This window comes from Mobula birostris, chromosome 18, assembly GCF_030028105.1.
Source record: "Mobula birostris isolate sMobBir1 chromosome 18, sMobBir1.hap1, whole genome shotgun sequence".
Classification (NCBI taxonomy): domain Eukaryota; kingdom Metazoa; phylum Chordata; class Chondrichthyes; order Myliobatiformes; family Myliobatidae; genus Mobula; species Mobula birostris.
Window position 1 is genome coordinate 2,165,869 of NC_092387.1, and position 21,115 is coordinate 2,186,983.

Consider the following 21,115-nt stretch of genomic DNA (forward strand, 5'->3'; position numbering starts at 1 on the left):
CTGCTTGGGGCCCTGAATAGAGGTGAGGAAGGTGAATAGCCAGGTACAGCACCTAGGCTGCCTGCAGGGATAACTGCCAGGAGGCAGATTAGTGGGGAAGGACAAATGGACAAGAAAATCACAGAGGGTGTGAGCCCTGTGGAAAGAGGAGATTTTGGGGGGATGGGGCAGTTGTGGGGTCCCTTTGGAAATGGCAGAAGTTGCAGAAAATGACTGCTGGAAGCAGAGACTCATGGCTGAAGATAAGAGGAATTCTATTCCTGTTAGTGTGCGGAAAGATACGGTGAGGGCGGATGTCCAGTAAATGGAGGTAGCATCAATGGTGGGGGAAGGAAACCTTTGTCCTTTATCTCAATGTCCTGGAAAGGAAAGCCCCATCCTGGGAATAGATGTGGCAGACCCAAAAGAATTGAGAAAAGGGAATAGCATTTTTACAGGAGAAAGATAGGAAGGGGTATAGTCAAGATAGTGTGGGAATCGGTTTTATAAAAGCTGTTGGTTGACAATTTGCCCCCAGAGATTGAGAAAGTAGAGAGAGACGTCAGAAATGGACCAAGTGAATTTAAGCACAGGGTGGAAGCTGGAGGCAAAGTTGATGAAACTGATGAACTCAGCACGGATGAATAAAGCGGCACCAATGCAGCGCAGAAAGAGTTGGGGAGCTTTACCAGCGAAGGCATGGAACATGAACTCTTCCATGTAGCCAATGAAAAGGCGGGCGTAGCTTGGCCCATGACTACCCCTTGAGTTTGGAGGAAGTGGGAGAAGCCAAAAGAGAAATTGTTGAGTTTCCTGGCCAGTTCCCCTCCTCCGTCTGGCAGAACTGGTCTTCACACTCAACAATATGGGGACTACTGTGTCAAGTACCTTGGCTCCTTGTACAGGATTTTTTCAGAGGCCAACCTTTTTAACTCCTATCCTCTTCCTGTGCTGACACTTCGGTCCACGGCCTCCTCTTCTGCCGCAATGAGACCACTCTCGTGCATACCTCACATTCTGTCTAGTTAGCTTCCAACCGGATAGCATGAACACTGATTCTTCAGTAATTTCTCCCCTCCCTCTTCAATTCTCAACTCTGCCCCCTCTCTTAGTTCTTCTCTTCTCATCTACCCATAAACTCCCCTTGGGTCCCCTCCTCCTTCACTTTCTCCCATAATTCACTCTCCTCTTTGACCAGATTCTTCCTTCTTCTGCCCTTTACCTTTTCCACCTATCACTTCCTCCACCTTCCCCCACCCACTTGGCTTTACCAATCATCTTCTACCTATCCTCCACCTTCATATTCTGGCATCTTCCCCTTTCCTTTCCAGTCCCAATGTGTATTGCCCGTTTATTCTCCTCCATAGATGTTGCCAGACCTGATGAGGGAGGGAGGGAGGGTGAGTGTGAGTGTGAGTGTGTGTCTCTTTGAATTTCCAACATCTACAGAATCCCGTGTCTATACCCCTTACAGTTTTATCTACCTCTATCATGTCACTCAGCCTCCTTTCTCCAGGGAAAACCCACTCAGCCTATCCAATCTCTCCCCAAGCTAGTTTTCCTATCTAAGATATCCAGTCTTTTGCAAGCATCAAAATAGTCTATTCTATTTCCCCTCATAGGGCAAAACACTATCCCACGATGCACCCTGGTCCCTCAATCCTCCTCCTCAAGAGAAACCTAAACCTCTCCTGTACAAAACTCAAACAAATTAGTGAGAGAGGGTTTCCCCTGCACCTCGATCCTGTTTGGCAGTGATATTTCGACAGCCCTCCTAGTCTTTTTGAGCATTTCCCTACCCTTCTACATTCCTGACAGGCCTCTCCATCTGGCATAATTCCCTCTATCTACCATAATGTTCTCTTCATTCAATCCTTGATATCTGGGGTTCCCTGCACGTTACCCTTGGCTTTCACTCTTACAGGAATGTGGCCCAGAACTCCTGCTAGTTCTCCTTCGAATGTTTCCACATGCCTGCAGAATGCCTTGTAAGCTCCTTAATGCTATTTGCCTGTTTATGCCCATCTAATTCCCTTCTGCTTTACTTTCCCCACATATTCCCTTGATCCCAGTTCTTTATTTCCAATTCCACCCCTCCCGATCAAACTTCAAAACTTGTTTATTATACAAAACTCCCTAATCTTGCCTTCCACCCTCACTGAACACTGAACTCTTACTTTCTCTTCTTCTGAAACAAACATCCAACTTGTTCACTGCCATTTCACCATCCAGTACCTGCTCACACTCTACTTTCACTGGGTCCTCTTTTATACAACTGTAATCAGCTTTCCCCATTTAAACTGACAGAATCACAGTCACTGTGTCCAAAATGTTTCCCACTGACACTTCAATCATCTGAGACCTTTCATTTCCTCAGATTAGGTCAAGTACAGCCCCATCGCTCAGCGAAATCTCTACATACATACAGTGCCTATAAGTAGTATTCACACCCCTCCCACCCTTGCAAGTTTTCATGCTTTATTGCTCTACAACATTGAATCACAGTGGATTTAATTTGGCTTTTTTGACACTGTTCAACAGAAAAGACTCTTTCATTTCAAAGTGAAAATAGATTTCTACAAATTGGTCTAAATATATTACAATTATTAAACACAAAATAATTGATTGCCTAATTACTCATCCCCCCCCAAGTCAGCATTAGTAGATGCACCTTCAGCAGCAATCACAGCCTCGAGTCTGTATGGATAAGTCTCTATTAGCTTTGCACATTTGGATTCTGCAATCTTCCCCCATTCTTCTTTATAAAACTGCACAAACCCTGTCAGATTGCATGGGGATCGCGAATGAACAGCCCTTTTCAAGTCCAGCCATAAATTCTCAGTTGGATTGAGGTCTGGACTCTGACTTGGCCACTCCAGAATATTAACTTTGTTGTTTTTAAGCCATTCCTGTGTAACTTTGGCTTTATGGTTGGGTTCATTGACTTGCTGGAAAACAAATCTTCTCCAAAGTCTCAGTTCTCCTGCAAACTGCATCAGGTTTTCCTCCAAGATTTCTCTGTATTTTCTACGTTCATTTTACTCTCTACCTTCCAGAGTCTGCTGCAGTGAAATGTCCCTTCAGCATGATGCAAGCACCACCATGCTTTACGGTAGGGATGGCGTGTTTCTGATGATGCGCGGTGTCTGGCTTACACCAAACACAGCATGTAGTCTGATGGCCCATAGGCTCTATATTTTTCCATTAGACCATAGAACTTCAGAGTCTCCCACATGCCTTCTGGTAACCTCTAGTCAAGATTTCATGGGAGTTTTTTTTCTCCCCCAACAGTACCTTTCTCTTTGCCACTCTTCTGTAAAGCTGTGACTGGTGAAGCACCCGGGCAACAGTCGTATGCACAGTCTCTCCCATCACAGCCACTGAGGCTTATAACTCCTCCAAAGTTGTTCTAAGTCTCTTGGTTGCCCCCTTCACTGCCCCCTTCTTGAAAGGTCACTCAGTTTTTGAGGATGTCCTGCTCTAGGCAGATTTACAGCTGTGCCATATTCTTTCCATATCTTGATGATTGATTTAACTGTACTCCAAGGGATATTCAGTGACTTGAAAATTTTCTTGTATCCATCTCCTGACTTGTGCTTTTCAATAATCTTTTTGTGGAGTTGCTCGGAGTGTTCTTTTGTTTTCATGGTGTAGTTTTTGCCAGGACACTGACTCACCAGCAGTTGGATCTTCCAGATACAGGGGTATTTTTACTACAATCAATTGGAACAGCTTGACTGAACACAGGTGATCTCCATTTAACTAATCATGTGACTTCTAAAACCAGTTGGCTACACCAGTGATGGTTTGGTGTGTCATATTAAAGGGTGGGGGGTGGGGGGGGTGAATACTTATGCATCAATTATTTTGTGTTTTATATTTGTAATTAATTTGGATCAGTTTGTAGAGATCTGTTTTCAGTTGGACTCGCAAGTCTTTTTCTGTTGATCAGCATTAAAAAAGCCAAATTAAATCTACTGTGATTCAATGTTGTAAAACAATAAAACATAAAAACTTCTAAGGGAAGGTGAGTACCTTCTTGAGACATATATAGTGCCTATAAAAACATTAGTGCATGTATTTAGTAAATTCTGCCCCACCTAAGCCCCTTGTACTAAGACAATTCCTGTCAATTTTGGGCAGAAAACATTTTCCACTCATACAATCCTATTGTTCTTATACTTTTCTGTGATTTCCCTACTGATCTGTTTTTTTTCCATTTGCTAAGAGGCCTATAGTAGAAGGCACGATTCATAGTTGCCAAGCTCCTCATTAAAGCAGACCCTGGCATGCCCCCTTTGATAAAATTAGAACTACCTGGGAGCATGATTTAAATATTTCTCTGTCCGATGAGGTTTGGGATTCAGTTCTTAAGTCAGTTAACTCAACCTCTTCATCTGCTCGCCACTGCCTTTTGCAGTTCAAGGTTGTACATAGGGCTCATATGTCTAAAGTCAAATTATCGTGGTTCTATTCTGATATTAGTCCCTTTTGTGACAAGTGTATAGTGGGCGAGGCTTCTGTTATCCACATGTATTGGGCTTGTCCCAGTTTGGAGAAACTTTGGAGAAATGTCTTTTTAACCTTATCCCATATCCTTAATTGCCATTTAGAATCTAACCCATCGATTGCTCTTTTCTAGCATTTTGGGTGAAGTTGACATGCGTTTGAGTCCGACTAAACAGCGAACGTTGTCTTTTGCCTCTCTTTTGGCTAGGTGTTTAGTCCTTAGGTGGAGAGATGTTGCCCCACCCACTCATGCTCAATGGCTTAGAGACATTATGTCCTGCTTAGACCTTGAAAAGATTCATTGTTCACTTCTTAATTCGGAGATAAAATTCCATAAGGTGTGGGGACCTTTTCTTGATTATTTTCATAACTCCTCTTTAGATTAAAGGTTTATCTTCATTTTTCTTTCAGTAGTTTAGTCCCTTACATCCAGCTTTCTTTTCTGGTTAACTTTTATGGTTTCTTTTATGATGTGAAATATACTATAGTTTAGGTAGTAGGCAATACACTTTTTATATTCACAGCTCTGTGGTGACAAAAGCTCTGATTTAACTTTTTTTTATATCATAATGGTTGGCTTGGAGTGCGCAATGGGAGGGTGGGGTGCTTACTAACTTTATATGACTTATTTTGGGTGCTTTTTCTTTACTTTCTTTACATTAGACATGTTGGTTTTGCACTGTATAAATCTCCATTTTGTTGGTGGTTTTTTTCTTATTCTGTAGAAACTCATAAAAAAAATTAATAAAAAAAAAACAGACCCATTGTAGCCCAACACTCACTTCCTGACTTCGTCCCAAGATCACCCCAGCCCCCAACAAACCCTGGGAGTTGATAGCTTTGTATTTTTACTTTGTACATATCAAGCCGCTGTAGAATTTCAACCCCTCGGAAGCGAATTCTCGCGTAGACCCAGCCTGTAGTGAAACATTGCAGGAAGACCGGCAGCTCTTGACAGAACCTGAAATAAAGCAAACACGGTCATTGGGAAACGTCATTGCTCAGGTTTACTGAGAACAGGCAATTGCAACTCTGGGCTCAAAGCCACCTAACTGGCCCAGGACAGTCTCAATCCTGTCCTTGTTGTACCCAAACCTGCAGCACCACTGGAGACAAGCTCTCTGAGACAAACAACACCGGACTGGTGGAATCGTAACCAGGCAGCTTCAGTCCACAAACCCCATCCTATTCAGCACTTAGCCCAGGCTACACAGCCACTGAAATACATCCAAACACTAATCACTCTTCAAAAACTACACCCTGACCCACCAATCCCTTCTTGCTTTCAGAGTTAATGCTCTCAAGCATCTGGCCCAGATGGTGTTCTTGGCCACGGCCTTAGATCCTGTGCCAATCAGCTGTTGGGGGTATTTGCAAATATTTAATTTGTGAATTTTCCTGCTTTAAGAGCACTGTCATCCTGGTACAAGATAACGTGCCTTAACGACCACTGCCCAGTGCTCAGGGCTTCAAGTCTGGTCATACCACATGTCAACTCAAGCCTTCCAGACAACCTCATCAATGTACTTTGTCTACCACTGAAACATGTCTATGGCAAACACCATCTCCCTGGCACTATACTCAGCTCTGAAGCACCTGCACAGTAACGACATCTACCTCTGACTACAGTTAATTGACTACAGCTCTGGCTTCAATACTATAATTTCAAGCAAATTTATCACCAAACTCTGGACCCTGGGAGTTGACATTTCTTTCTGCATCCTTGACTTTCTGACTAACAGATGGCAATCAGTAAAGACTGACAAATAGCCTTGCCATGATTATCACTGGTACCCCACAAGATTGTGTCCTCAAACCCTACTCTACTTCCAGTACACTCATGACTGTGCAGAGATACTGGGTGTGAGCGTATTGAGCTCTTCCATTACCTGATGTCACTACTCTTCTCCAAATCAGTCCATGTCTTTTTGGCAGCTTTATAAATCTCCAGAGCCTCTCTCCAGGCCTTGTTGGCCATTGCTGTTCCCACCTCAGCCAGTGCATGACAGGCCACATCGTACCTGCAATACAACATGTAATCTCTCAATGAACATTCAATACATGTCTGAGTCATAGCAATGTGCCATTCAGCTCATCATGTAGTACTGTCTGAAAAAGAGCTACCCCTCCCCTCTCCCCGCACTCAAAATAATTGCCCTCCCTTCTCCCTATACTCCATGATGCATTTTTAATGTTAAAAACTTCTCAAATATATTCAGCAACGTGCCTCTTCAGCCCTCCGTGAAGAAATTGCTCCTCACCTCAGTAGTAAATACCTCAGCCCATCCAATCTGTGCCACACTGCTGTTCTGCAATAATCTCACCTAGACCACAACCCTCCTGACCACGTCCTGATTAAAACCCGCATCTATCACTTCCAATGGCAGCTTGTTCCACACTCATACCTTCTGAGAAAAGTAATTCCCCTTCAGGTGACACAAATATTTCACCTTTCACCCTTAACCCATGTTCAAGTCTCACTCAACCTCTGTGGAAAAAAAAATTTGCTTGTACTTACCCAATCTACATCCCTCATAATTTTGTATAGCTCCATCAAATCTCCATCAATCTCCTATGCTCACAGGAATAAAGTCCTAATATTTTCAACCTTTCCCTACAACTTAAGCCCTCAAGTCCTGGAAACATCCTTGTAAATTTTCCTTGCACTCTTTCAGTCATCGTGATACCTTTCCTTCAGGTAGGTGATTAGCACTGCATATAATACTCCAAGTTAGGCCTCACCGATATCTTATGCAACTTCAACATAACATCCCATCTCCTGTACTCAACACATTCATGTATGAAGGGTAATGTTCCAGAAGCTTTTTGTATAACCCTATCTGTGACTCCATTTACAATGAATCACGGACCTGTATTCCTAGGTGCCTTTGTTCTACTCTACTCCTCAGTGCCCTACTGCTCACTGCACAGGTGCCACCCTGATTTGTCCTCCCAAAGTGCAACACCTTGCACTTGTCTGCATTAAATTCCATCTAGTCCGGATCCCAATGCAAGCTTTAATAGTCTTCCACTTGGTGTCATCCACACAACTTGCTTTCTTGCTTTCAGCTGCAAGAGTCACTTATCTACGAGAAAAAGTCAGTCTCAGCATAGCCACCATTTCTCTCTTGCTGCTGTCTACAAGAGGGCTTTTTCTGTTACTGATCACAGCTCACAGTGAATTTACTATCAAAGTACATAGATGTTACCACCTAAAATACACTTTCTTGCCAGGAAACTCAATCAATCCATAACAAAATAAATTGGATTGGAGTGTGGCATTACCGGAGCAAATCCTCTCTGTGCTGAAAGATTCTCGCCTCCCTGAGGACAGTATAGCTGGGGAAGGTGACTCGTCCCATATTGACCATGAGGACTGTGGACAGTTGGTTCTGACCACCACAGGCTGCATCTTCATCATCTGTTGGCTCCGTCAGAGAGAAAAGTAGCAATAGCCGTGAAAACACAGCACGAGCAACCACAGTTACTCTCAAACACTGTCCAACCATCTCCTTCACCCTGTTAACACAAACCCCAGAAAAACACTCAGAAACACAAGAGATTCTGCAGAAGCTGAAAATCCTGAACCACACACACAAAATGCTGGAGAACAGCATTATTACTGGATGCAAATATAGAACGGAATAACTGGTTGATGTTTCAGGCCAAGACCAAGTCCTGATCGACACACATAATGCTTATCAGCCAAGTGCCCATGTTGACCATTTCAAGCCACCAGATACGGGACTGTTCAATGTAATTTCCTGTAAACAAGTGTAAATGAGAACCTAATACTGTTCCTCATGATTCAATACAGCATAAAAAATACAAAAGACAAAAAAAATTATAAAACACAACAGTATTTGAAATAGACTATATACAGAGATTGACTGCAAGCCCACAAGGGTGACTTTACAGAAGGTGACTGACTGGAAATTATAAAGTACAGATGATGGGGTGAAGGCGCTCCATTCCACAATGTCCCAGACCTGCTGACATGAGGAACTCTGCTGCCCGTCTAACCTGCATCATTTCCTGACACACAGGGGAACTCTGCTCCCCATGTAACCTGCATCGTTTCCTGACCCATGGGGGACTCTGCTCCCTGTGTAACCTGCATCGTTTCCTGACCCATGGGGGACTCTGCTCCCTGTGTAACCTGCATTATTTCCTGACCCATGTGGGAACTCTCCTCCCCGTCTAACCTGCATCGTTTCCTGACCCATGTGGGAACTCTCCTCCCCGTCTAACCTGCATCGTTTCCTGACCCATGTGGGAACTCTCCTCCCTGTCTAACCTGCATCGTTTCCTGATCCATGTGGGAACTCTCCTCCCCGTCTAACCTGCATCATTTCCTGACCCATGAGGAACTCTGCCCCCGGTCTAACCTGCATCGTTTCCTGACCCATGGGGGAGCTCTCCATCCCGTCTAACCTGCATCGTTTCGACACACAGGGGAACACTGCTCCCTGTGTAACCTGCATATTTCCTGAAACCTGGGGGACTCTCCTCCCCGTCTAACCTGCGTCATTTCGCGACCCATGGGGGAGCTCTGCTGCCTGTGTAAACTGCATCGTTTCCTGACACAAGGGGGAAATCTCCACCCAGTGTTACCTGAATCGTTTCCTGTCCCAAGAGGAACTCTCCTCCATGTGTAACCTGCATCGTTTCCTGACCAATTGGAGACTCTCCTCCCCGTGTAACCTAAATCGTTTCCTGACACAAGGGGGATTCTCCTCCCCGGGTGTGAATTGGGATGATGTTTTTGCAGGGAAATGTACATGGACATGTGGTCGATATTTAGAGATCTCTTGCAGGATGTTAGGGATAAATTGTCCCGGTGAGGAAGATAAAGAATGGTAGGGTGAAGGAACCATGGGTGACAAGTGAGGTGGAAAATCTAGTCAGGTGGAAGAAGGCAGCATACATGAGGTTTAGGAAGCAAGATCAGATGGGTCTATTGAGGAATATAGGGAAGCAAGAAAGGAGCTTAAGAAGGGGCTGAGAAGAGCAAGAAGGGGGCATGAGAAGGGCTTGGCGGGCAGTGTAAAGGAAAACCCCAAGGCATTCTTCAATTATGTGAAGAACAAAAAGATGACAGGAGTGAAGGTAGGACCGATTAGAGATAAAGGTGGGAAGATGTGCCTGGAAGCTGTGGAAGTGAGCAAGGTCCTCAATGAATACTTCTCTTCGGTATTCACCAATGAGAGGGAACTTGATGACGTGAGGACAATATGACTGAGGTTGATGTTCTGGAGCATGTTGATATTAAGGGAGAGGAGGTGTTGGAGTTGTTAAAATACATTAGGACGGATAAGTCCCCGGGGCCTGACGGAATATTCCCCAGGCTGCTCCACGAGGCGAGAGAAGAGATTGCTGAGTTTCTGGCTAGGATCTTTATGTCCTCGTTGTCCACGGGAATGGTACCAGAGGATTGGAGGGAGGCGAATGTTGTCCCCTTGTTCAAAAAAGGTAGTAGGGATAGTCCGGGTAATTATAGACCAGTGAGCCTTATGTCTGTGGTGGGAAAGCTGTTGGAAAAGATTCTTAGGGATAGGATGTATGGGCATTTAGAGAATCATGTTCTGATTAGGGACAGTCAGCATGGCTTTGTGAAAGGCAGATCGTGTCTAACAAGCATGATAAGAGTTCTTTGAGGAGGTGACCAATGAGGGTAGCGCAGTGGATGTGATCTACATGGATTTTAAAGGCATCTGACAAGGTTCCACACGGTAGGCTTATTCAGAAAGTTAGAAGGCATGGGATCCAGGGAAGTTTGGCCAGGTGGATTCAGAATTGGCTTGCCTGCAGAAGGCAGAGGGTGGTGGTGGAGGGAGTACAGTCGGATTGGTGGGTTGTGACTAGTGGTGTCCCACAAGGATCTGTTCTGGGGCCTCTACTTTTCGTGATTTTTATTAACCACCTGGATGTTGGGGTAGAAGGGTGGGTTGGCAAGTTTGCAGACAACACAAAGGTTGGTGGTGTTGTAGATAGTGTAGAGGATTGTAGAAGATTGCAGAGAGACATTGATAGGATGCAGAAGTGGGCTGAGATGTGGCAGATGGAGTTCAACCCGGAGAAGTGTGAGGTGGTACACTTTGGAAGGACAAATTCCAAGGCAGAGTACAAAGTAAGTGGCAGGAAACTTGGTAATGTGGAGGAGCTGAGGGATCTCGGGGTACATGTCCACAGATCCCTGAAAGTTGCCTCACAGGTGGATACGGAAGTTAAGAAAGCTTTCATAAGTCGAGGGGTAGAGTTTAAGAGTCGCGATGTAATGATGCAGCTCTATAAAACTCTGGTTAGGCCACACTTGGAGTACTGTGTCCAGTTCTGGTCACCTCACTATAGGAAGGATGTGGAAGCATTGGAAAGGGTACAGAGGAGATTTACCAGGATGCTGCCTGGTTTTGAAAGTATGCATTATGATCAGAGATTAAGGGAGCTAGGGCTTTACTCTTTGGAGAGAAGGAGGATGAGAGGAGACATGATAGAGGTATACAAGATAATAAGAGGAATAGCTAGAGTGGATAGCCAGCGCCTCTTCCCCAGGGCACCACTGCTCAATACAAGGGGACATGGCTTTAAGGTAAGGGGTGGGAAGTTCAAAGGGGATATTAGAGGAAGGTTTTTTTACTCAGAGAGTGGTTGGTGTGTGGAATGCACTGCCTGAGTCAGTGGTGGAGGCAGATGCACTAGTGAAGTTTAAGAGACTACTAGACAAGGTATATGGAGGAATTTAAGATGGGGGGGTTATATGGGAGGCAGGGTTTGAGGGTCAGCATAACATTGTGGGCCGAAGGGCCTGTAATGTGCTGTACTATTCTATGTTCACTGACCCATGTTGGAACTCTGCTCCCAGTGTAACCTGCATAGCTTCCTGACGCATGGGGGGACTCTCCTCCCTGTGTATCCTGCATCGTTTCCTCATCCATGGGTGGGGGGGCGGAATCTGCTCCCCGTGTTAACTGCATCGTTTCCTGTCCCATGAGGAATTCTCCTCCCCGTTTAATCTGCAACATTTGCTCACCCATGTGGGTCTCTCCTCCCTGTATAACCTGCATCTTTTCCTGATCCATAGGGGATTCTCCTCCCTGTATAACCTGCATCGTTTCCTGACCCATAGGGGATTCTCCTCCCTGAGGAACCTGCATCGTTTCCTGACCTATGGGGGACTCTGCACCCTGTGTAACCTGCATCGTTTCCTGACCCATGGGGGATTCTCCTCCCTGAGGAACCTGCATCGTTTCCTGACCCATGAGGGATTCTCCTCCCTGAGGAACCTGCATCGTTTCCTGACCTATGGGGGACTCTGCACCCTGTGTAACCTGCATCGTTTCCTGACCCATGAGGGACTCTGCACTCTGTGTAACCTGCATCGTCTTCCGCTCTGGCCCCCACCTTAAAGCCTGAGACTCTTCTCACAGAGTTTTGCTGCTGTGTGTACTGTCTGATCATTGCCGGCAACAGTTTCACACACTCAGTACTGCCCGACTGAGTCAGGTGTCAGAGTTATGTCGCCCACAAAAGGGAAATGCTACAACTTCAGACTTTCATCCCCTGGCCAGCATGAGCATGCTGAACACCAGTACATTCATTTATTCGACACACACCAATATCTCATGTCCAGGAATTCTGCACAACCATCACAAATCTTGGGAGCAGGAATCCCGCCTTTTCCACATCCCACCCCTTCCTTGTGAGATAGCTGAGTATCAGAGAACCTGCTCAGGATGGAAGGGCCAAGGGTCTGGCTCAGGCTGAAGATCGACCGTTGCTTGGCCAGTTGTAGCAATGACCTGAGGACCTCCGACTTCTGACTCTGCGTTGGTAAATGGAAGTGCTTAGCCAACAGTTTGAGCTCAGGGGCTGAGAGCAGGCTCAGGGCGTCACAAACATTGTTCAGGTCAGCATCTGGGGGTGGGAAGGGACATTGTTAGAGACAACTCTTGATAGTTGATGTGTTCCGACACTCCCCAGTGACTGGTTTACATTCCAAATGAGCAATTCAAGACCTTTTAAGTGAGGTGGGCCGGAAAACAAGCACTTCAGACAGACAAATTCACCAAGCAACTGTAGAGATGATGGGGGCAGCTGGAGTGGGTACATTGAAGAGTGTCACAGCAGGTGAAGGAAGTCAGATGAGGACATTCCCCTTCTCAAAAGCACTATGAAGTAAGCCAGCGAGGGCCAGCTCATTGATGACAGGAACTTCCTGATTAATAAAGGCTTCCCCATCTTGAGGTGGCTATACCTACCTGTCTGAACCAAGCCAGCGAGGGCCAGTTCGTTGATGATAGGCACCAGATCCGGGCCAATCTCAACATATTCCAGTCGTTTCACCCTCAACCAATTCAGCTTCCGTTGGAAAAGCCTCACATACAGTTTCTGGGCAGCACCTGAGGACAAAGGAGAATACAGTGCCTTTAACAAGAGCAGCAGACCCAGTCAAGATTTACATTAAATCCTGAGTACAAGGACACGGCAGAGAAACTAAGCAAATACACTGTGTGCGTCTGTTTTCATGGAGAAGGCGAAAACTCCAAGAAATATTCACAACCCAAGGAATCAGTGCAAATAAAGAAATAAAAGAAATAGGATTAGTGAAGATAAGACTATTTGCAAGTTAATGAGCATGAGAACTAACAAATCACAAGGGCCTGATTATCTTTTCAAAGCTGTGGCTGCAGAGACAGTGGACGCTCTAGTTATCCAAAGATTCAGCAATGGTTCCTGCAGGTTGGAGGGTAGCAAAGGTGACCTTTTGAAAAAGGAAGAAAATAGGAAACCATTGGCCTATTAGTCTGACATCAGAAGAGGAAAATGTTTAAATTTATAATGAAGGATATAGTACAACGAAACTCAGAAAAATAATTTGACCAAACAGACAACATGGATTCAACAGTAGGAAGTGAATTTGGAATTGTTTGAAGATGCAGCTAGTGGAGTCGGTGAGGGGGGCATCAGTGAATGGGAATTCACTTCAGTTGGAAAAACAGCAACACTGTAAAACTGGGAAATGATGTTGTTTAAGAGGCCTCATTGTCTTAACACAAGTCACTGAAAGCTAACAATTAGGTACACCAGCAAGCTAAGAAAGGCAAATGATATCTTGATCTTTACTGGGGTAAGTAATTATCTCCTACAATCACACAGAGTCTTGGTAGGATAACATCTAAACTACCAGAGTCAGTTTGAGACTTCTTACATTTGCCATAAAGGGAGTGGTGTAAAAATTCCCCAGATGGGAAGGCAGAGTGACCATATAGCGAGTAGGCTGAGCCTGAAGAAATTGGAAATGTATACAATTCTGACATGGCACTCGCAGGCATGATGTCTTCCGTGGATCCCAGGGGTATGTGAAAATAAGTGGAAGGCAATTTACAACTTAAATCAGGAAAAAGTTCTTCAAAGAGTGGCGAGTGTTTAGAATCCTCAAGCTCTGTGGACTGTGGAGCCTCAGCTATGACTTGCATTTAAAACAGGTCAGTAGGTTTCCAGATGTGAAAGACATTGCTTTTGTAATGTGAACACAAAAGTGGTTCATTTTGGTAGGTCAAATATGATGGCAGAATATAGCATTAACAGTAAGACTCTTGGCAGTGTGGAGGATCAGAGGGATCTTGGGGTCCGAGTCCACAGGACACTCAAAGCTGCTACGCAGGTTGACTGTGGTTAAGAAGGCATACTGTGCATTGGTTTTCATCAACCATGGGATTGAGTTTAGGAGCCAAGAGGTAATGTTACAGCTATATAGGACCCTGGTCAGACCCCACTTAGAGTACCGTGCTCATTTCTGATTGCCTCACTACAGGATGTGGAAACCATAGAAAGGGTGCAGAGGAGATTTACAAGAATGTTGCCTGGACTGGGGAGCATGCCTTATGAGAATAGGTTGAGTGAACTTGGTCTTTTCTCCTTGGAATGGCAGAGGATCGTGTGGATAGTCAAAGGCTTTTTCCCAGGGCTGAAATGGCTAACACGAGAGGGCACAGTTTTAAGGTGCTTGGAAGTAGGTACCAAGATGTCAGGGGTAAGTTTTTTTTATGCAGAGGGTGGTGAGTGCGTGGAATGGGCTGCCAGCAACAGTGGTGGAGGTGAATACGATAGGGTCTTTTAAGAGACTCCTGGACAGGTACATAGAGCTTAGAAAAATAGAGGGCTAAGGGGAACCTGGGTAATTTATACTTTATACTTTTAATTTCTAAAGTAAGTACATGTTCGGCACAGCATTGTATTGTGCTGAAATTTTTCTATGTTCAATAATACAAGCAAACTGTGTTTGAGGAAGAGAGTGTGCCATGATCTTGCGTGTCCTACGAAGGGGTGCAGAGTACAAAGTCTAGCAGGAGTTTGTTCGTTCTCCCTATGACTGAGTGTTTCCTCTGGGTGCTCTGGTTTTCCCACAGTTCAAAGACACACCAGTAAATTGTCCTGTGATGAGGCTAGGGGTAGGCTCGGGTTAAATCAGTGGTTGCTGGGTGGTGCTGTAAGGAACTATTCTGCACTGTATCTTTAAGTAAATAAATGTCTAAGTGAGAAAACCCACACAATTCTGATGAAGAGTGTTCAGCATGAAGCATCAACAGTTTCTCTTCCCACAGATGCCCCCTATCTGCAATGTGTTTTCCAGCATTCTTCACTTTCACACAAAGCAGTAGTCTGACCATAACTAAAGGACGGTGCCCAGTTCTGGTCATAACACCTCAGGAAGAATGTGATTGTATTGCAGAGGGTGTAGAGGAGATTCACCAGTATGTATCCACACTGAGAAGGCAGTATATCTGCAGAAATTGCTTTTCTTGGAGCTGCAGAGGCTGTGCCTACAGAACTGGGGAGCAGAGATAGTGAAAAAAAATGTTTATCAAGTGTTTACAATGAGAATGCAAAAGATCAAAGTTTAAGGAAATTTTGAGAGAATTTAAGAAATATTTTGTTTGAATTCAGAGGGAGATTGAATTCTGGAATTCTATGTTTGAGGGAGGGTGTGTGGGCAGGTGGCCAAGTGGTTAAGGCATTGAACTAGCTACCTGAAGGTCGTGAGTTCGAGCACCAGCCAAGGGAACGTGTTGTGTCCTTGAGCAAGGCACTTAATCACACATTGCTCTGCGACGACACTGGTGCCAAGCTGTATGGGTCCTAATGCCCTTCCCTTGGACAACATTGGTGCTGTGGAGAGGAGAGACTTGCAGCATGGGCAACTGCTGGTCTTCCATACAACCTTGCCCAGGCCTGCACCCTGGAGAGTGAAGACTTTCCAGGCGTAGATCCATGGTCTCGCAAGACTAACGGATGCCTTTACTTTACTATGTTTGAGGGGGCTGGTGAAAGCACACACCTACACATTTTAGTATCAGATGGGCAGAAAATGCCAAGTGATAGAAGGCTAGAGACTATGTACAGTTGGCACACCATCAGCTTCCTGATTCCAGGATGCAGAGAATCAGTTAGACAGCACAGGCTCAGGCTCTTACCCCAAATCATCCATGCTGAACAAGATGTCTCTATGCACTCGTGCTATTTACCTGCATTCCTCTCCAGACCTTTTCTATCCACATATTTGTCCAAATGTCTTAAAGACTGTGATTGTACACACCTCTGCAAATTCCTCTGGTAGCCTGTTCCAACATACTCACCATCATTTAGGTGAAAAACTTGTCTCAGGTGCCCTTTATATCTTCCCTCTCTCACCTTAAATCTACGTCCTCTACTCTGAGCAGTTATCTTATCCTCGCCCCTCTCTACACGTTTGAAGGGAAACCGCACCCAGCCTCTCAAGCCCTCCAGTTCCACTAACCCTTCCCAGCTTCCCAGTTGGGGGAGACTAGAAATGCATGCAATACAGTACGTTTATAACATGACTCCCATCACTGCACTCTGTGTTGAAGGCCAGGGTCAGCACCATTACCATTTTCAGGGACCTCCAGGTCTCTCTTTTCAACAACACTCCATTCTCCAGAGCTATACCATTTACTGTGCAAAATCTTCCTTGTTTCAACTAATCAAAATGCAATACTTCACACTTACCAAGTTAAATTCTATCTTCCAGTTGTAACCTTAGATAACCTTCTTCACTGACTACTATCCCACCAAACTTACTAAACACATTGTTGCCCATATCATCACCAAGAAATGAAACGTTGCCCCAGCAGTGTCCCCTGGGGCACGGCACAGCACCACTGTCACACTCTGACTCCTTCACTCTCACCCTGCATCCCATGTGATCTAACTTTACAGCTACCACGTGGGACCTTGTCAAAAGTCTCGCTGAAGTACCTGTACGAATGGTGGGGTGGAGATACGTCTCTACCAAAGGAGGTGTAAGGCACTCCTTCCCACTGCTAGCCTGCAGGTCACCCTTGGGCAAGGTGTAATACCTGCTTAGCTCCCGATCAGGGTCACCTGAAGTCATGGGACCAGGTGATAGATGGCTGTATGAGCAGCTGGTGCATATCACAAATCCTGGTTAAGTGACCATTGATTCCAAACAGATATCTGACAATGACTGGGGTCACCTGCCTTGAAAAGACACTGCCCAGAAGGCAGAAATGGCAAACCACTTCTGTAGAAAAATTACCAAGGAAAATCATGGTCATGGAAAGACCATGATCACCCATGACATAGACCACAGCACATATCGAACAGCGAAAATCTGTGTAAACAACATTTACCACCCATCAATCTTCTTTATGACACCTTTAAGCTTGCGAGACATGACTTCTCATGCACAGAGCCTCACTGCCTATTCCTAACTCAGTCCTCGCCCTGTCAAAATGCTCCAGTCCTCCGGTAATCTTCCCAACATGGACATTAAACTCTCAGCCTGATGGATTAGAATCTGGGCCGTGTCCACTCTGAGTGAGATGTGATAGTGTCCAATGTCATGAAGCATGAACATAATAATCTTCTTTCTAACAGAGAGGGTATTTAATAAAAAGTACTGTTTCATTTCGTCAATTGCTGGGATTCAAACTGCAAGTTGAACAGAATCAACCAGATACAGAGCTAGGCTGAGAAGTGGCAGATAAGGTTCAGTCTGGAAGTGTGAAATGATTCATTCTGGAACATCCAACTTAAAGACAACAGAGTTAATAGCAGGATTCTTGGCAGTGTGGAGGAATAGAGAGATCTTGGGATCCAGGTCTATAGACCCTTCAAATTTGTAGCACAAGGGAAGGCGTGGGATGTGTAGGCATTCACAGATCGGAGGATTGAGTTCAAGAGCTGCAGGTAAGGTTACAGCTCTACAAAGTTTTGGTTAGACCAAACTTGACTATTACGTTCAGTTCTGTTTGCCGCATTATAGGAAGGATGGAGAAGCTTTAGAAACAGTGTAGAGGAGATTGACCAGGATACCCCCTGGATTAGAGTACTATATAGGGTGAACAAGGGAGGGCTTTAGAGTGAAGGAGAATGTACAAAACGTTAAGAGACAAAGAATAGCTATGTGAAACGTATTGCCAGGGGTGGTGGTAAATGCAGATATAATAGGGAATTTTAAGAGATACATAGACTAAAGAAAATTGAGTTATGTGAAAGGGAAGGGGTAAACTGATCTTGGAATAGGGCAAATGGTCGCAAGAACGGAAAGCCTGTACTGCACTGTAAAGGATAAGGTACAATTTGACAAAGATCTGAAATGAGAGCTCCTCCAAAGCCCCAATAACCCCAAAGACCGCCTGCCGTTCTGTTTCACACTGGTCTTGATGAAGCCAAGAGCCCGGGCTCCCAGCAGGGCCCAGGTCACCTGGGACCCACTAGTCCCGAGTTCACAGTCGCCTCTATACCCGAGAGCCCCCGGAACATCCGGATCCAGTGTTTGTCCTCCTCGTTCAACAGTTCGGCGTCCGGGCTCAGCAGCACCGCGTCCAGCACCATCAGAAAGTTCGCCAGGTAGTAAGGCGGGGCGGCCGCATCCCGCCACTCGCCTCCGGCAGCGGTTGCCTCCCCAGTCGCGAGGGAAACGGAGGCCGCTGCCTCCAAGGTGGCGGGGGAAACGGAGGCCGCTGCCTCCCTGCTTCCGGCATCGGTTCCGTTACCGAGGGCTGCACCAACACCGGCCCCGGCATCCGCGCTATCGCCTCCAGCCTTTCTCTGTCGGTATCGCCGCGACAACTTGTTCAAGAGACAGGACGGCGCCGCGACGTCATCTGTGCCCGGTCGACCGGCTGCTAATTCCTTTCCGGCCCCGTCCGAGATGCGAAGCCTTCGGTCCCGCAGCGAAAGGCGACATCGCCGCTTCTTCGGTTCCGGAGGCGACATGTTATCGAGGCACCGCCTCCTTCCACGGACAAACTCGCTTCAACCACCAATCACAACTCTTCCCTGACAGACCAGCTCGCCCCATCCACCAATCACGTGTCGTCCAGCCACGGCATCCCGCCCTTTTCACCAACTCGCCGTTCAGAGCTCCCGCTCGGTAACCTAGCCCCGCCCCACCCACTGCTTAACCAATCACCGTTCTACATTCAGCCCCCCCAACTCCTCCCGTGAAAGACTTCCGCACACGAGGTCACGGACTGGTCAAGCTACAACCCCAAGTCTCCCTAAGTATATAGAAAAACTAACAGCACAATGTAGGCCCTTCGGCCCACAGTGCTGTGCCGAACATGTATTTACTCTAGCGATTACCTAGGGTTACCCATAGCCCTCTATTTTTCCAAGCTCCATGTACCTATCCAGGAGCCTCGGTATGTAGATGCTGTTCCTATAACCAGCCCAATTTTGGATCCAGGTTGCTAACTTTTCTTGGATTCCATGGATTCTAAGCTTTTCAAAAAACTTTCCATATCCGACCTTATCAACCCCGTCTCCGTGCCCCAGAGTGCCGGCGACGGTGCGGTGCTGCCCCCAGTGTTCACTGGGCAGAAAACAAGCCATACATTGTCTTCCATCGCAGACTGCGGCAAAATTCAGGGACTCGTGGTCAAGTGTGACTTGTGCTGTGCATGAATTGTTAAGGATGACGTTATGGAGTACTTGCTAACACAGAACAAGATAGGACAAAGTCAGCATAGTTTCCTTAAGGGAAAATCTTACCTGACGAACCTGCTGGAATTCTTTGAGATTACAAGTAGGATAGATAAAGGATGTTGTATATTTGAACTTTCAGAATGTCTTTGACAAGGAGCCACTGATGAGGTTACTTACCAAGTTAAGAGCCGATGGTATTACAGGAAAGTTATTGGCATGGTTAGAGTATTTGCTGATTGGCAGGAGGCAGCAAGTGGGAATAAAAGGTTCCTTTTCTGGTTGGCTCCAGTGACTAGTGGTGTTCTGCAGGGGTCGGTATTGGGACTGCTTCTTTTTATGCTGTATATCAATGATTTAGATGATGAAAATTGTGGCATTGTTGGCAAGTATGCAGATGATACAAAGATTGGTGGAGGGGCAGGTAGTGTTGAGCAAACAGGTAGAATGCAGAAGGACTTGGACAGATTAGAAAAATAGGCAAGAGTGGCAAATGAAATAATGTTGGAAAATGCATGGTCATGCACTGTGGTAGTAGAAATAAATGTGCAGACTATTTTCTAAACGGGGAGAAGATCCAAAATCTAAGATACAAAGGGCCTTGGGAATCCTTATGCAGAACACCCTAAAGGTTAACCTGGAGGTAGAGTTGGTGGTGAGGAAGGTAAATGCAATGTTAGCATTCATTTCAGGAGGGCTAGCATATAAGAGCAGGAATGTGATGCTGTAACTTTATAAGACACTGGTGAGGCCTCACCTTGAATATGGTGAACAGTTTTGCGCTCCTCAACTAAGAAAAGACGAGCTGGTATTGGAAAGGGTCCAAGGACAGTTCACAAGGATGATTCCGGAAATGAAAGGGTTATCATGCGAGGAATGTTTGATAGCTCTGAATCTGTAATCGCTGGAATTTAGAAGGATGAGCGGGATCTCATTGAAACCTTTCAAATGTTGAAAGGCCTAGAGAGAATAGATGTGGAAAGGATGATTCCCATGGTCTAACACAAGGGGGCACGGACTCACAATAGAAGGGTGTCCATTTGAAAGAGAGATGCAGAGAAAATTCTTTAGCCAGAGGGTGGTGAATTTGGGGAATTTATTACCACAAGCAACTGTGGAGGACAGGACATTGGGTGTATTTTTGACAGAGCTTGATAAGTTCTTGATTGGACACAGCATCAAAGGTTATGGGAATGGGGAGTGGGGCTGAGGGGAGAAAGGATCAGCCATGATTTCATAGTGGAGCAAACTCAATGGGTCAAATGGCCCAATTCTGCTCCTATGTCTTATGAATGTTGGTACTGTTTTGCACCTGGATCCCAGGGTAATACTATTTCATTTGGCTGTATTCATGGGTACTTATGTATGATTGAATGACAATTAAACATAAACTTGTACTTACTATATTCACAAACAAAAGACAATCCGCAGATGCCAGAGATCCAAGCAACACACACAGAATGCTGGAGGAACTCAGCAGGCCAGGCAGCATCTATGGAAAAGAGTACAGTCGATGTTTTGGGCTGAAACCCTTCAGCAGGACCGGAGAAAAAGAAGATAGGGATTTGATTTAAAAGATGGAGAGAGGGGAGAGGGGAGGGAGAAACACAGGTGATAGGTGAAACCGGGAGGGGAGGGGTGAAGTAAAGAGCTGGGA

At 45.6% G+C, this 21,115-nt stretch overlaps 1 protein-coding gene across 3 annotated transcripts in view; it reads right to left on the bottom strand.

The window, feature by feature from the left end:
* fan1 (FANCD2 and FANCI associated nuclease 1) overlaps positions 1-18,764 on the bottom strand; it is a 38,105-nt gene extending 19,341 nt beyond the window's left edge. For 2 of the 3 annotated variants that reach the window (XM_072282088.1, XM_072282086.1), the window contains exons 1-6: positions 18,276-18,764; positions 12,747-12,887; positions 12,213-12,402; positions 7,774-8,007; positions 6,378-6,509; positions 5,341-5,449 (exon numbers count right to left, since the gene is read on the bottom strand). In XM_072282088.1, coding sequence (XP_072138189.1) covers positions 5,341-5,449; positions 6,378-6,509; positions 7,774-8,007; positions 12,213-12,402; positions 12,747-12,887; positions 18,276-18,750 — 1,281 coding nt within the window. In that variant the 5' untranslated portion in view covers positions 18,751-18,764. The remainder of the gene's footprint in view (positions 1-5,340; positions 5,450-6,377; positions 6,510-7,773; positions 8,008-12,212; positions 12,403-12,746; positions 12,888-18,275) is intronic. The other variant, XM_072282087.1, reaches the window with a different exon arrangement.
* Between the last annotated feature and the right edge of the window lie 2,351 nt (positions 18,765-21,115).